This window comes from Momordica charantia (assembly GCF_013281855.1).
Source record: "Momordica charantia cultivar OHB3-1 chromosome 5 unlocalized genomic scaffold, Mcharantia_2.0 BLBB01000005.1, whole genome shotgun sequence".
In the NCBI taxonomy this organism is placed as follows: domain Eukaryota; kingdom Viridiplantae; phylum Streptophyta; class Magnoliopsida; order Cucurbitales; family Cucurbitaceae; genus Momordica; species Momordica charantia.
In genome coordinates, this window is record NW_028275163.1 from 21,036,587 (window position 1) to 21,054,541 (window position 17,955).

Here is a 17,955-nt window from a genome sequence, read left to right on the forward strand (position 1 = left end):
AACTATGACAATTCTACTTTTAAGTCGTAGATTTAAATGTTTACTTTTTATTTATCCTATAATATTCTAAAAAAAATAATTGAAAATTTTAAAAGCATAGGTTAAATGGAAACTAAACCAAAATTAGGTTAACCGAAATTTTAATTTAACCAAACATACTATTTATGGTAAAATAGTACTTAAAAAGGATTAATTAAAAGAATCAAGAAGATGTTAATCATCAAATAAACATTTTCATATGATTCCAAATCTTGTTAAATGAATTTCAAGTGTTTGATTTAGCATTAAATTTGGAAACATGAGTTACTTTGCCAAAAATTCCATGCCTGTTCCATCTCGGAAAGAAGATCTGCAGAGATATAATAAATATAACAGTGGAGAGTTCTTGGGAATTTAGAAACGAACACGTTGAATTCGATTCTGTAAATTTTTGCCAAAATTGAAAGTTTCTCTATTTCTCTCTCTGTGCATCATCATCAATTCAACACTGTTCACTGAAGAACTTAGTGCCGCCAATCCCACAGCGCCACACACATGGCTCTCTGCTCAGATCTCAGCCGCTCGATCGAATGATTCCCAATTTCGACTCATCAGCCGCACGATCTTGTCAATCGGTCGATCATCGTATGATTCTGTTGCATTCTAAAGCGATTTTGTCTGTTCGATTATGCTCCGTCTCCGTTTCTCTCTGTGACTTTTTTTTTCTTTCTTTCTCTTTGTTGCTTGTGTGGACCAGATCGCTGATCGAAGGCGGACCTTCTATGGCGAATCGGCTCGGACCCAGATGGGTCTGAGGGGAGGATGATCTCGGCTTCGTTGAATTCTGAGGACTCGGGAGCAGTTTTCTGACGCAGGTGTTCGGTTTTTTTTCTTCTTCTTTTTCTTCTGCATCAACGTGAGAATTTCGTTGTTCGGCTGCTGGACACGATAAAACCTAGTTTTCCTTGCGAGCCTAGACTTGGGGAATTTTTTAATTCATCATTTCTGTCGATTGATGAAGTGGGATTAACGGGCTTAAAACTAAGCTCGGCGTATTTCGTGATTTGTAACGAAATTGATATAGGGTTTATTGTTGTAAGTATTGTGTTTCGACTGGGTTAGTTTGGATTTGGGAGAATTGGGGTTTTGTGTATGAATTCGTCGGTGCTTTCAAATTTGAGGATGTGTTTAGGGTGGATTGACCTTTCTGGTGTTGTTTGTCTGGGACAGAGTTGATCTAGTGTTTGGAGATAATTTGAATTTTATGGTGCCATTGTGGTTTGCTCTTCTAACCCGAGGCCAGTAAGTTTCGGGTTAAATTGGGGATTATTTTCTGATCGATTTCTAATGGATGAAAGCGCTGAAGCAATGAATCTTGACTTGAATCTGGGTCCTATTCCAGAGCCACTTTCAAACTCGATTCCGAATGAAGAGGAAAATTTAGCTTATTTGACTGAAGACCCTGTTCGTAGATTTGGGGAAGCTATCAGGTTTAGGACGAGACAGCGGTGGAGGAGGCGTCAAGTCCAAATTCCTCCTGAGACTCAGAACATTTCTATGCAATTGAGTGAAATTATGGTCAATTCAGGCAATGGGAATTCATTACAGCCGTTACAGGCTGGTGAGGGTAGTACTACTGCTGAGGAAAGGAAAAATGAGGCAGGGAAAACATGTGAAATCAACAATGAAGCTTTGGAAGATGAAAAGGCAGAGAATAAGAGTGATGTTGAGAAGAGCAGTGATTCTGATGGGAGCTTTTTTGATTGCAATATATGTCTGGACTTGGCTAGGGACCCTGTTGTAACTTGTTGTGGTCATCTATACTGCTGGCCGTGTCTTTATCGATGGTTACATCTACATTCAGAGGCCAAGGAATGTCCTGTATGTAAAGGTGAGGTTACTACGAAGAACGTGACTCCAATTTATGGGCGTGGGAGCAATACCCCTGTGACAGAGGAGGATGCTACACTTAAGATTCCTCTAAGGCCTCATGCCCGGAAGGTCGAAAGTTTGAGGCAAACCATCCAGAGGACTGCATTTTCTTTCCCAGTGGAGGAGATGATCCGCCGTTTGGGGAACAGATTTGATTTCAATCGTGACTTAGACCAACCACCAGAGCCAGATAGTTCACACGAAACATTTGGTAGATCTCCAACCTTGTTGAATAGGATTTTGACATCCAGGGGAATGCGTAGAGAACAAATTTCATTGCCGCCCCATGATGATGTGGGAGATCTAGCACACGCTGATGTGTCTGGCATTGAGGCAGGGGAAACCCGTCTTCAGTCACTCCCAGTACTTCGATCCTTACTACACCGGACAAGAGTTTCTTCTCTTACTTCTGCATTTAATTCTGCTGATAGGCTTCCAGATGGTTTTATATATACCGATCCACTCGTTCCTAGAAATCAAGAGCAGCCTCCACCAGTCGAGGACAGAGATTCTTTCTCTAGCATTGCTGCTGTTATAAATTCAGAGAGTCAAATGGACACTGCTGTAGAAATTGATTCCATGGTCTCCCTTTCAACATCATCATCCAGAAGGAGAAATGATGCTCTACAGGTTTCTGATGTAGACAGTGGAAACTCTCGGGCACCCAGACGGAGAAGATTGGCTTGAGAACACCTCTATCTTGGGTCCTAAGGTTGAGAAATGAATCGAGACTATAATATTTCAACACCTATGTAAGTGCATTTATTTACTTTTTCACTCAGCAAAAATACTGACTCTTGCTTCGACAATGGACTATCACATGGTCGATATTCAACTTTCTTCATTTTACTGCTTATCGTACTCGAATTGAAATGTAGGCACACTTTTTTAGCATATTTAGATGCAAATAACTAGTAAATTAAGTAGAGTACTGTCCTCCTTTATCTTTTCCATATGTAACCTTTCACGTATCAAAACCCAAGCTCAACTCTTTTACTAATCCAGAGTTGTCATCTGATGCATTAAAATTCGTGTATACTGACCATATTCAGGAATTATAATCTTTCTGATTATCATTTTTGGATTAGGATTTTGTATACCTGTTTAATTTTCCTTGTTAGCTTAGTTCTGGTGGTTCTAGAGTGCAATCATAAATTCCTCCATAGTTTAGCCTTTTCCACTTCTCTTTTATTATTACCCCATTAATCCAAAATGGGATTTGACTATTCACCTTGATTCAGTTAAATTTGAAATCCTTGTTTGAGTTTAATTTTCTTTATTTTGACTTGGTTATTTATACAGAACATTGCAATAATGATAAAGCAAACATATCAGCCGGCAGATCTTTGGACCTTTTGGCCTTGCTTTATTCTCCATTTACCTTAGCTGATTCCATTAGCTCATCCGCTGGTCCTGTTAGCATCATCTAACCCATCACTTCAAGATGAGAATCACAAACCATCAACGAACTTTATTCCGATTCCTTCGAGCTTTTCGTATCTACTTGACATCAGCTTTCTCTTTCATCTCCGTCAACTATTATATCATTCAAAAGAACAGTTTGAAATCTTGAGGGTTTTGGATACCTCCCACGCCATTGAAGATCATCTTCTACTACATACTTCATACTTGTATGAGAATCACAACATATTGTGGAATAAAAGCCTGAAGTTCAAAAATAGTTTGTTGATTATTAGATTCACACACATTCACAAATTTATGCTATGATTGAATTCTCATGATTAGAACAGTTTTCTTCACTCTTTTCACATCAAGAAACACATTTAGTAGTTCTATTCTGCTATGGTGCTGGTTGACTTTTAGGAGAGCTCATCATGATCACTTACTTGATTCTCATGGATTCTACCCTCCACTTATTCTGTTGGCCTCCATGCTTTTTTCTTCTTCCTTTATGACATCTTTAATGTTCGAGTCAACCTACGCACACCTTAACTAATCTCGACACAGACTCATCATTTTCATCCTCAAATTGCCATTTCTGTCTCCACTATAATACCTGCTTTTCATTATAATCAATGACTGCTGTAATTTCTACCCCATTCCCATTTGTCAACCCATTGAGTAAGATTTAAGCATCTCCATTGTTTCAAAGCTACAAAAGTCATGATTACCATTGGTATTGAAATATGTAGCTTAAGTTTTTTTTTTTTTTTTTTAAATACTGTAAACATGATGAATCATGATGAGAAATCAAGTGGAGCTCATTCATTGCATAAAATGATGTGTGTTCCTCTTTCAGATGCTCTGCTCTTATATATTCCTTGAATACTTGGGAAAAAGGATGTATATTTTTTCTGCAATGTTTTCTAATAATTTGCATCTGTTGATGTAAAGTTATTCCTTGTCTTTTTAGTGAAAACTTGAAACTGTGTCTGTGTCTGCAGAAAGAAACCTGGTTTTGGAATGCATTTATTGGATGGGTCATGTTTCTGTTCAGATCTTAAATTTGTGAATCTTTTTTTCTTCCCATTTTTTGAACTCTGTTTTATTTTAGTTAGTATTTCTGAAGCTAAATCCTCTTCTGCTTGAAGTTTTGGGTTTTTTCCCACTTAAACCAAATCAATTCTAAACCAAACTCTAGATGTTATCAAAACTGAAGTTGCTAGGATTTGCTTGTTAATCTTTTTTTTTTTTTCTCTTTTCTAAATAAATGGTTGTATGTTGCAATTTTTTTAAATTTATCTTCTATTATATATATAAAGATTTCTGATATGTATTTAATAATAAAAAAAGTGATTCATTATCTTGTTTTCCACTTCCAAAATAATAATAATAATAATAATAATAACTTATAGAAGCTTAAACAAAATTTAAAATATAACCTCAGTTTTTTTCTGAAATCTATTTATAATTTTAAATATTTGATTAAAATTTCAGAAGTGGTTTTCAAAAGTAAACTACAAAGCTAAGAATTTGTTTACAAGGTAACTTATTTCTAACACTGAAAAAAATAAAATAAAAGGGTATTTCTTAATTGTTAATTAAAATTAAAACGTAAAAGAGATTATACAATCAATTCCCAGGTATCATAAGTTAAATCAAATGGCTGAAAATGTATTTAAAAACTGTTATAAAAGAGTGATGCTGTATATCAATAAAAATGGCATAGAAAAGTTACATTTTAGATATTTAGAAACATTTAGTTTTAAAATAGACTTCTCAAAACTATTAAATTTTCTCAATTAAGCTTTCATACTAGAAGCTAATTTTGGATTACAAACATAATTATGGATTACGAATATAATCTAATTGATAAAAGAAAATGGGATAAAAAATCCTTCAAAATTCTCGAACGAAAAGAGAATAGAAACAAAAACAAAAGGAAAAAAAATAAAAAAAAAAAAAAGAAAAATCTTACTTTTAAAGCAACATATTGAAATCACATGATTTAGATATTTGTACTTCCTAAGATACGATGAAAGCTTTTGCTTTTATTTCAAATAATTCATCTATCATTGTTAAATTAAATTTTAATATAAATGGGTATTTTTCATATTAATTTAATTCTATTTTCTCAGTATACCCACCAATATCTTTAAAATCATCTATTTTCCACTAAACATTTCCATATGACTTTTTATATTAATTAGGTTTGTCATAATTAAAAATTATATCAAATAAATTCCAAATGGCCAAAAAAAAAAGGAAAAAAAAATTAAATCTAAATTATTGGAAGACAAATAAACATGGGAAGGATGACAATCGTCATAGTCAATAAGATCATGATAGCTGTTTATGTTAATATTATTTGTGAGGAAATCAATGATATAAAAACAGGTAGATAACTTCTTTTTTTTTTTTTTGGATATAAAAACAGGTAGAGAATTAGAGAGAGAAAGATATTGAACAAAAATCAATTATTCATATGATGAATGGAAGACATGACATGGAGAGTGTGCATTAAGCCATCTTCCCCCATACTCATACTGTCAAAAATAATTTTTTTTTCATTATTTAGTTTCAAATTATAATTAAAACATGTTACAAATTATAAATAATCTTCTTTTATACTTAAATTGTCATAAAAATCAATTTTGATATTTGTTTGTATTTGTATGACACACGAACCAACAATATCCAAATGAGACAGACAAACTATTTAAGCAAATGGGTAAAGATAAGCATGCTTAACCTAGAGTAATTGTTAGGCGACCCCTCAAGTAATTTTTCTAAAAACCATGTGAGTAAAAGTAAAGTATATCTCGAGAGGACTCGTATTAATTGATCTATAGGGAGATGATATTCACTCTTGTAAAATGCAGCACAAGTCAAGCGAGTAGTGTAGTTAGATCGAGGCAGTGAAATACAATTACTCGACAAACCTTCGACCAATAAAACATCTTCGTAAGCATCGGGATAAAATAGGTTAAAAGAATACTCAAACTCGACAACAGAATTAAGTAAAAAACATTGAAGAGGAGCCATAATTATGAATATTATTATTGGGAGAGGATAATAATGAAGGGTAGGGCCAAGGCATGCACGCCCATAATTGGTGAAGTTGGGATTGGGATTGGATTCTGTCTTTTAAGACGTTATTCCCATCTCCATTATAAGCCAAGCCCCTACCACTAAACTATTATCCCTTACACACCATCATCTCTTCTTCTTCTTCTTCTTCTTCTTATTCTTCTTCTTGGGCCTACCAAATTACTCTTTTCTCTTCTACCTTTATTTTTTTTGGGGTTTTGAAAATTCCCCATTTTGTAGTTTGAAAGTGTAGTTTGAAGGACTTTGAAAATGGTTTTGGTTTTTTAGTTTCATCGATCAAAATGTATGGAATATTGATAGAGACGTTGTCTTTTACTTGTATATTCGAAATCTTCCTCATTTTAAAATATTGTGTGAGACTATCGTATTCACGTTGTTGAGATATCTATAAATAATTAAATTTATTCTGACCCATCAACTTAAGATTTTGGGTTTACTGTTTATTTAACATGGTATCACAATAGAAACTCTTATATGTTCAACCCTTATTTAACACACATTAATTAACAGTAAAACTTTATAACATAGTTGCAAGACTAATTAACTGTTTTGGTTATATATTATCAAATTTCACCCTTATATTTACGGTTTTAAAAGTTTGGATTTGGTTTCTGTGGTTTGAGTTTAGTTTCAAATTTGTCCTTATGATTTTAAAAGTTTCAATTTGATCTTCATGATCCGGTTAAATTTTCCAAATCGTTTAATACCATTACAAGGACGTTATAACATGTTGAATATGTGTCATTCTTTTTATTTTGTAACAATAGTTAGTGTGTTACCTTTGTATTAGGGACCCGTTTGTGAAATTTTAACCAACCTATAGGAACTAAATTAAAATTTTTAGGTTTAAATACTATCTATAACAAAAGATATTTTTAAAAAGTGATCATTTTGGTCCCTTCAATCATTTTTATTTTTATTTTATTTCATTTAATCACCAAATCTCTTGAAATGTAGTCATAAATTTGTATTAAAATGATTTCCTTTACTTGTGTTAAAAATTTACAAATAAGGACCAAATTGATCAATTTTTAAAAGTACAATAGTCAAAATGAATATTTTGAAAGTATAAAAGGACTAAAATGAACAAAAAGAAAGTATATAGAGATAAAAATGAACGTTTGAGAGTACATGTGGACCAAAATGAACCAAATTGAAAACTACAACGATAAAAATAATATTTAAACTAAAGTTTTAGTATGTAACCAATGAATATGAAACTAAGCCAAACGGCCAAATTTGTAATATTTGTTTTATAGAAAATTACTCAATTTCATCCTACAATGCTATTTCTAATTGAGAATGGTGGGATTATCCTTGTAAGAGGTATAACAATCAATCACACAAGTAATAATTAACAGCATGAGATGGATCCATCAATGTATACAAGAACATTACAAGAATAAAAATAAAATATTTTGGTAGAAAAAAAGCAAAAAAGGTGGGGAAGAAAGAATAATCAAAGGATATATAATATATGCTATAGAATAAAATAAGAGACTAGTGTCCCAAAGTGTGGAAACATGAGAGAGTAAGAAAAAATGGAGAAAAATTCTTTTTAATTATGATGAGGAAATTAAATAGAATAACAATAATGTATGGTAATTATTATCATTATTATTGCTATGATAATGATAAATAATATTATAATTTTATAAGAAAACATGGAGAAGTGAAGAGAAATGATAGTGATGGGCTAAAAGGGGACAAAGATCCTTCGAATTCCTCAGTTGCATGCTTTCTTGTCTTTTACCATTCCTACATTTTTCCTTTTTTTCTCCTCTTTAGATCCTTTTTTTCCCCTAAATAAATAAAATTTTGTAATCAAAGACAATCATTCACTTTCTCCATAAAAGTGGTCTTTGCTTTTCGGCCTATGTTTAGGGCACTGTTTTTGCAATTAGCTTAATTAATTTTTCTTAGACCCCCTTTTCTCATAATTGCTCCACGCCCCCCAAATTTATCACATTATTCAATGCAATTATATTGTATCCCTCGTATTAAATAACAACTCGAAGGGAAGGTGTCACTCTGAACATAGTTGATTAGACATTATTCTATTATACTCCATCGTTGAACTTAAGAAAAGTATTCGAATGAGACACCTTATTGAGATTTTAAAGTCTTTTGACCATTTTTCTTGTTATTTGTGCAAGTCTATTGATGCCCTTGTCAGAATCTCTCGAGATTGTATTAGGTATATTTACGAAAGTTGGATTTGATAATCTCGCTCTTGTATAACATGTTTGATCTTTCGTTATTCTTAACCTAGAAAATGCTATGTGTCTTACGACTCTTTTTAGGTAGGTTTATTCTAATTATATACCGAATATCTTTATCTCCCAAAAATTTGTTGGGTTGGTAAGAGGAATGCAAAAAGTTCCACATTGACCAAATAAGATAAAGATACATGATATAGATGAGTACAATTATCTTCATTAGTATGACACATTTTGGGTGAAACCAAAAAATGAGGACTATGTCTAAAGCAGACAATATCGTACCATTGTAGAAATACTTGGACGAACAAGGAAGGAGTACTATTGTTCTTAACAAAATTTTACATACAGTCTTAAATTTTTTCGTTATAATTTGCAAAATGCCCCTTACCAATTCGGTACGATACATGAATTTATTTATCTCAAAATTAAATAAACTCAGCTCGGGTTTACAAAACCCATCTTTACAGATACTAAATCCACAAAACTACACATAGATTACCCGAACTCAAGCACCTATAAAACTTCATTCATCCAAACACAAATCATATAAAGATTCAAACTTTTTTTTTCAGGTTTTGAGTCAAATATTCTGCATAACTATTCAAAAAGGGGAGAGAACAGAGATGTAATTAAAGATGATGAGGTCGGTAGGAGAGGAAATGGGCATAACATAGCATAAAAAGGATGAAAAAATGCAGCAAAATTATTACACAGTTTGAAGTGCAGTGAGCAGTAGTGAGACTGAGGGGCTGACAAAAGAGGGCATTTTTGGAAGGGAAAATTACCACTCATCATCATCATCATCATCTTCTATCATATTTACATTTTTACTCTTCACCCTCTGCTCACTCACTGCCATCTCTTCTCTTCCTCTCTGTGCTCTCCGATGCCCTTTTAGGTCAACCCAACCCAACTTTATTTATCATTGATCATAATAATAATCATCATATTCTCTTCTAATATCATATCCTCATCCATAACTTAATTATCTCATTTATCAACAAAATCTACCATCTCAGTCGTATCCAAACATATTATATATAACTAAATTTTAATGTAGTTAAACAATCTCTTAAAAGTGAGAAGCTTGAATCCGCACTTTCACATAAACATTTTTTATATGTTTTGTTGAAAAAAAAAAGTTAAAAGAGATATATTTCGAAAACAGTTAAACTTTTTACTTATGATAGTTCTAGATTTATTTTACATGTATGTTTTTGTATCAAATATTTAAAATTTTAACTTTTTTTTCTTAAAATATGTAAGTTTAAGTTCACTAAAGTATGTTTTTACTAGGATAACCCTTTGATTCTATAATATTTGATATAAACGAAAAAAAATTATGGATAAGTGGCCATTAGAACTTGAATCCATGATTCACATTTAAATTTACGACTTACCCCTTTTTTTTAACTAGGAAACCATAAAGATTATATTCCTTTGCGAGATCATGGCGTGTTGACATCATATATTACAAAGTTATTATATCATAAAAAAAGTAATGATGCGAAAAGAAAAAACTCTCATAGGATGAGAACCAAAGTGGGTGACATGACTAAGAGTTTGTAATTAGAGAGAAAAAAAAAAGCATATATTATAAGTGCAGCACTATGGGCAGCTATATATATATATATATATATGATTCATTATTGAGTAATTTTTAGCATTATAGCCACCATGATGGATCTGTTTTATTCATTATGCCCATTATTGATAACAATAAATAGGATCCCATTTTTACCATACAATTAATTTCACAACTTTTTTATAATGCTTCATAAAATGATGGTCATCATTATGATTTTTTGCAATAAATGAAAATTTCCCACTCTATTTTGGCTTATGTTGTACTGATAAATAAATGTTTTCATATTATTAGTTCTTTCATGATATATATAATTTTGGAGTGGTTAAAAGTTTCAATTAATTCTTTGAGTAAATTAAAATATTTCTTATAATTTTGGAGCATTAGATGATAACCATTTTGATTTATATATAGAGAGAGGGAAAACTAGTGAGACATTGCAAATGCAAAGCAATGGGTTAAATGATTTTTTTTAACTTAATTACTAATTAGAATCGGTTTTTAAGCTTGATATAGTGTTAGAAAAAATGCAATATTCTCAAAATACAAAGATTAAATTTATAATTGAATCAATTAATATTTTATCTATAGATATAGAATTTGTATATATATCTATGAAAATATAATGGAACCCTACTTGTACGGAATTCATGATAATTGGTATAATAATTAAAGTTATAAACCATAATAGAGATATTCCAAGAAGAAGAAAAGATTTGATCTTTTGATATGGTTTTGGTCCAAATACTTTTTTACTTATTTATCACTTTGGTCCCTAGATTTCTACCATTTCAATTTTAATCTCTAAACTATTAATCATTTTCTATTTTGACCCTCGCTAAAATCACTTTTGTTGGATAATATTTTTACTTTTAGTTTACTTTTTACAAAAATTGTACGCAACATTTTTTCTTTCCTTTTTCTAATCCATCTTCAAAATATTTATAAAATCATAACAAAATTTTTAACAATTTTTTAGAAGGGGAAGAATTAAATTACGGATTTTACTAAAAAAAACTACTTGATTTACATCATTTTAAACTCTAATATAGTCAACTAATACAAGTAGTCATGCTAGATGTTATTACTCCTTTAATCACGCATCATCAATATATCGCATTGCTGCGAGTTCGGACGAATACCGAACTAGGCACACAACCAGCTCGATAAGGACAATTACTCATAGTCATTGAGAAAGTAACTGATTCTCTGATCGTGCGTACCAATTCCTATAATTGGGGGGAGAGAAACCGCCCATTTGAATTTGAAATTGAACCTTTCCCTCACTTTTGGAACTCTATAAAGACTTCCTAGACGTGAGGTGGAGGTATGCAAATTTTATTATTAAGATTCAACATTTTCTACTTATTGTTACTCAACGTAACAACAAATGTTTTGGAGTGTTAACTCTCCTTTTGCAGGTATCTTATATCTTGGAGTGGTCTCGAAGATTTATTGTGATTATCGAAATTAATCAGTAAGAACAAGTCAAATAGAAAAGAAAAATCATAGATACCAAGTGGTTAAAAGTATAGTTATTTTACCATGTTGGTAAAATCATCAAATTAAAACAAAATCCAAATTAGAGAGACCGAGAAAGAAAATGATAATGAAAAACAAAAACCACGTGAGGGAAGAAAGGAAGAGAGAAAGAGAGAGTGGAGGGAAAGAAAGGAAAAGAGGGAGAAAATGAAAACGAAAAATAAAAAAAATTCACAATAATATAAAATTAAATAAATATACAACACACCAAGTCCATCTCAGTGTTACTAAGGGGAGTTTAATCAGAACTATTGTCTAAGTGTCCTTTAGAAATTTAAGAATCAAATAAAAATTTCTCTAAATTCAATGACTAATAGTGTATTTCATCTCCCATGGAGAGAAAGTAAAATAAACAATAATAACAAAAATTGAATGTATTAATGGGAAAAAAAGGTGATATGAAAGTGGGGGCAAGTGAATAATGAATATGGTGCAGCAGCAGCTTCTACGTCGTCGTGTTGTATATTCTTTCACTTTTTTTTAACGTCAGTTTCTCTGATTTTTTCAGAACTCCCTCCTTCCAAACCCCCATCATTGCCTCCTCACGTGATATTCATCTCCCAACCAACCCTCAATGTTTTAAACAACCACTCTTTTTTTTCCCGATGATAATGAAAATTTTGGTTACTGTTGAACGAGGGCTTAACCTAAAAATTTAAGTAGATGGATTGTATAAATTTAATTCATTTATATGAATTTTCAACAATATAACACGGTTGTTCCATAAAATTAGTTGAGATGCTCGTAAGTTGGTTCGGACACACACGAATATCAAAAGAGAAAAAAAAAACATTTGGTCATTCAATCCTACTCACCTACAACGATAATTGTTTGTTGTATATTGTGGCGGTTTTACTTCATTCACAAATTGCGCTTGTATAATTAATTTATCAAGTTATAATTGTTGGGGTTGCAAGGTATAGGAAATGAAGCAAAGTTGTGAGGTTTATGTTCGAAACGGACAATATTATATTATTGTGTAGATACGAGGGTACCGTTATCCTCAACAATAATAATTGAAGATTAGAAATTGAAATTCACGTGTTACTTTAGCCCATTTGAGAGTTAGTTTTGATGATGGTTTAATTTAGAAACATAATCAATTTGACCAAAAAATATCAAACTAATTTATACTTTATTGGTAATTTTTGTTGGATTTTGGCAAAATATTGGAATGGAAGTTATCAAATAATATGGTCTCCATGTGCTAGAAATTGTCATTCCAACTACTATAAAAGGAGTTGTTGGGATTTAATCATCCCAATTGAAATACAGCTCTAGTTAAAAGAGTGTTTTTTATAATTGGGGTGAGGGAGAAATCTGTGTGATTTGTAATATTTTTTGAGATTGATTTTTTCTCGTGGGCCGTGGTTTTTTCTCCGATTTGGAGTTTTTTCACATTAATTCTTTTGTTTCTTTATTTTATTGTTTTCTTTAAATTTCTAAGTTATTTTCTGTTTACTCCTGTGGTAGGAGTAGGGGATTTTTTCCCATCAATTTTCTCTCTATAAATTATTGAGTTTGAATGGAATATCTAAGGAGTTTCGACCACACTCTTAGATAGGATATTCAAAGGTCTTAAACCCTAAATTCATAAACATTTAAGCCTTATTTAATATAACACCTTAAATTTTCTACTTTTTTTAATGAGGTGGTTTGTCAACAAATTTTTTGTTCCATTTTCTATTTTGAAAAGCACGTTTAAAAAATTTGCAAATTTTTTATAATAAAGTATAAGTTTCCGAGAGCCCCTCAAGTTTTAATCAATTCAGTTAAAACTATATATTATAAAACAATAATTATTATCACTAGCAAACTAACTAACTATTTAAAAGATTTTTTTTTAAAAAAAAAAATCACCATTCTAATGATATTATTTTTTAAAATCTTATCCTGACAGATTGGTTTGGTTATGATATTGAAAAGATGGGATTGAAAAGGGGAAAGCCACCAATTGAATTCAGGCAATGACAAAATTCTTTGTTGTTTTTTATTTTCTTTTTCATGCATGCTAATACCTTTTATATATTAAGGTATTTTATTTCACAACTTTCGTAAGAAAATGATAGGCTGCTTTATATTTTGGAAAATAAACCGAAACAAAAACCACCAAACATGACTTAGAAACTTGAAAAAAAATATATTTTTTCTATGTTGAATTGACCAGCTATATATATATATATATATATATATATAGCAATTTGTTTGTTTAATATGGTTTTTTAACCTGAAATTTCTTTTATTTCAAATGATATTTAAGTATTGTTTTTATTCGAATAAATTTTTTTTTAATAGTTCAAGTTGAATTTAAGTATCGTACATCTTTTTTGACGAATAGGATGTGCTAAATTTTTAATCTATTAGATACTTTATTAATCGAAAATCCATAATGAAAAAAAGTGAAGAAATAAAGATAATAAGAACCCAAATTTTACACGTGAAAATCCTAATGAGAAAAAACCGTAGGGTACACAAACGAGAAGAATTTATAATTATTACTAAAAATGATACGCTGGAAAATACAATATACAGGTGTTAAAGAAGAAAAAAAAAATCTAAAATGCCAACACATTTTTTATTTGAATGGGTAGCTTCATTTCCGAAATTATTGTTTTTGAAAAATTAATTACAAGTATATATTTCGTCATAAATAATAATTACAAAATTTAACATATTCCAATAAAAGCGTTAATATTTAATTACCCTTAATAACAATAGTGATTAATATATCATCACTTTGTACGATAATAATAGTTGATTTGCATAAATATTAAATTTAAGTATAAAATCATGGAAATCGCGAAAATCATTTTCTTCCCTTTCTATCTATGCAAATTAAAAAATTGATTTTAGGAAAGTTTAAAATCACTTTAAATTGATTTTTAAAAGGTATTATCTTGTCGATAATCTTGAAAAAATTACTTAAATCTCTTTCTTCAAAATCACTCATTCTACCATCACTATCAAACACTCTAAACCACTGATGGATTGTAATCACACTAATTATTGATTTGCATATATTTTATCTCTTTTTGATATACTTATAATGAAAAATACTATCTTTGATGCAAGTAGTGGTATTAACTTTTTGACAAGAAAATTTGTACCCATTATTCTAGTGAAATTCTTGCAAGTATCATTTATCTATACTTAATTAAGTATAATGAGGAATTAATTTGTAATATTTTAAATTTTGATAATACGATTTAAAATTCGAATACAGGTATCTTAATCCTATTGAGATATGTTCTAATTGGCTCGTAATATTTTAGACTTATTTTAATGAAGATAAGGGGAAGGGCCCATGGGAGAGTAGTTGGGGGCGACCAAATCAGTGCGACAAAGCCATAACCCTATGATTGATTCATTGTCAAAACGTTGATTAGGGAATGTGAAGAAGAAAAAAAGAAAAAGAGAGAGATTTGTGGGGGTGGGTGCCCTTTCGTTGTTGTTCTATTGGGACACTATATCCTACGCTTGGGTGGGGGTAGGGTTGTGGGTCCCACCCAATAATTCAAACATCTCTTCTCTGTTTTTTTTTTCTTTAATTTATAATTTTCTCTCTCTAAAGCTTATCATTAAAGCCTGCATGAGTTCAATTATTGCAATGATCCCAAAAGCATGACATATCTGACCTCGTCACATCCCCTGGATGCACTCCCCCACGCGCCTTCCCCCCCATTTATTTTTATACCCCTCTTTTCTTTATTATTTATTCACCTACCCCCCACTTCTTTAAATTCACTCTTTCCCTATCTTCTCCTGCACTTTACCCCTTTCTCTCACCCTTCAATTCGAGTCTACGTGTATTTGGAAGAGACGGTAGAATTTGTGATTTAAAAAAAGAGATTTATGTAATATAATTGATTTTTCAAAATCACCATTCAAATGATATACCTTACAAATCAATTTGGAATGACTTTAAACTTGCTTAAAATCACTTTTTTTTTTTAATTACCAAACATGAGGAAGTTATGTTGACAATAAAAAAAAAGTGACCAAACACACCCTATATCACATTTATTAGTATCTTGAAAATGAATCGTTTAATCACTTATTCTTATAATAGTTGAATTCTTAAAAAGAAAAAAACATCTGGAATTAAAAGAAGGATTTCTACCTAAAACGACCTTTGTAATAATGGAAATACTGTTTTACTTGTATACTTTTTTTTTAAAAAATCACATGTGGTACTATGTTTACATCCTCATTCTAATATTTGAATTCTACTAATAACATATGTATAAAAAGAAAATGAGTATATATCAATTATTGTTTAACTATATCTATTGATAGATGGTTCGAGGTTTGGTTTAAGGCGGTAATTATTATTAAATTTGAAAAGGGAAGAAATAAATAATAATGGAGGAAGGGCAATAATTTGAGAAATAAGTAGAGAGGGGAGAGGGTGTGGCCATAGGATACCCTAATGTGGGAGGGGAGTAGGGTTTTTTGGTAGTGGGACGGGGAGAACTACACTCAAAAGACACAAAAGCCAATTTGCTTGTTGGAAAAGACAATTATACCCTCCACTGAAAATATTATAAAAAAATAAAAAACACCACTTTCCTTGGACACTGTAAAGACATGGTCACCTTGTCTGCCCCCCCAAGTCAAACATCTTATTATTTGGTCAAATCTCGTGCTAATCTCTCTCTCTCTCTACTTTTTTTTTTCCTTTTTAATTTTTTAAATTAAAATGGGAAAGTTTCTTTCTCCCCAACATTAAATTAATAAAAAAAATAAATCTTTTCCTTTTTTTTTTTTACAAATTTTCCACAATTTATTTTTATTTGCCCACTCCTACCCCAACATGTGGAAGATGATGTCTTGGGAAAGTCTGCTTTTGAAGCCATCGGATTAAAAAAAAAATTTATACTGAAAACTAATTAGGTAAAGAAAAATAATCTAAACAAATACATTATTGCTTAAATATATAATTTAACCTTTGATTTTTGGTCATTCTTCCAGTTTTTCATCCTTACTTTTTTTAATGATTTAATTTCGTATTTTATGTATGGATTTTCTTTCAATAATATGATAAAATATTAAAATTCATTCCCGAAATAACATTCAAAATATATTTTGTTAATTGAGCTATAAATATTCTCTATATTTTACTTTCATACTGTGACATGTAATAACTCATATAACTTAAAAAGGATTTGTTATTATAAAAATGAACCAATATTAAAATATTATCTAAATTGATACTCTTGTAATAATGAAAAGGACAATTTTCAAAATTAGTAAATTATTCATAATCCTCGATTCGTAAATGATAAAATTGAAACTTGAAAAATGTTAGAGACTAAATAAAAATATATATATAAACATTGAATACTAAATTACCTATTTAGCAAAATAAATATATGTGTAATTGATTTTATCAAATTTGTTTTCAAAAATAAAAAACAAAAACATTATTAAATCCTATTCAATAAATTCTCAAATAATGTTTCAATAATGATCAAAACTTATTCAAAAAATCTAATAATGACGAATATAACATTTCGTGTTTTCACAAATGAAATATACAAATTTATCCTTGAAAATATGCAAATTTATCTATTACATAAATACTTCTCAATCATACAAATAGGTTGATGTGATGTAATAATGAATAATTCGAGCAAATAATTTTCGGATCTCCTTCAATAAATAAGTCAATAATATACTATATATAGATATTGATGAAATAAGTATAATTCAAAGGGTTTTTAATATTTAATGAATTATGAAAACAACTTCTTATGCATATATATATATATATGGTCATTTAAAAAAATTTAGAATGGATGGTGTGTTTGGTAAGGGAGCAATTAATGAGATTTTCTTGACGTCATAATGAGTTTTATATTTTAAAAAAATGCAGAAACAGTGAGTTGATGGAATCCCAGCCGTTGGATGTGAACTATAAAAAAATAAAAATAAAATAAGTTTAATGCAATGATTTTGGGTGGCTGGGTTGGTGAGAAGACAATAATATTAACGTCGTCTTGATAATCACACTTAAGGATTTAGTAATTAATATTAATAATTAATAATTAATTAAAAACTATAATTATAATTTTTAAAATTATATATCAATTACTTAATCATTTCTATTGAAGAAGTCTCTGAGTCAAAGGTTGATCCGTTTCTGTCAAGCCTTGTGCCTTTGCCTGCCTCTAATAAATACAT

The 17,955-nt window shown here is 30.4% G+C and overlaps 1 protein-coding gene across 2 annotated transcripts; it reads left to right on the plus strand.

Annotated features, from left to right (window-relative positions):
- Positions 1 to 403: 403 nt before the first annotated feature.
- On the plus strand, positions 404 to 3,590 carry LOC111019352 (RING/U-box superfamily protein). Of its 2 annotated transcripts, none has more exons than XM_022295723.2 (2): positions 404 to 624; positions 737 to 2,864. In XM_022295723.2, exon 2 carries the CDS (start codon positions 1,327 to 1,329, stop codon positions 2,596 to 2,598), a length of 1,272 nt encoding a protein of 423 aa, XP_022151415.1. In that variant the 5' UTR covers positions 404 to 624; positions 737 to 1,326; the 3' UTR covers positions 2,599 to 2,864. The 2 variants fall into 2 exon arrangements, 1 of the variants encoding a protein (XP_022151415.1); XR_002602533.2 differs by lacking the exon at positions 404 to 624 and adding an exon at positions 3,214 to 3,590 and having other exon boundaries at positions 649 to 2,663.
- Positions 3,591 to 17,955: the final 14,365 nt, after the last annotated feature.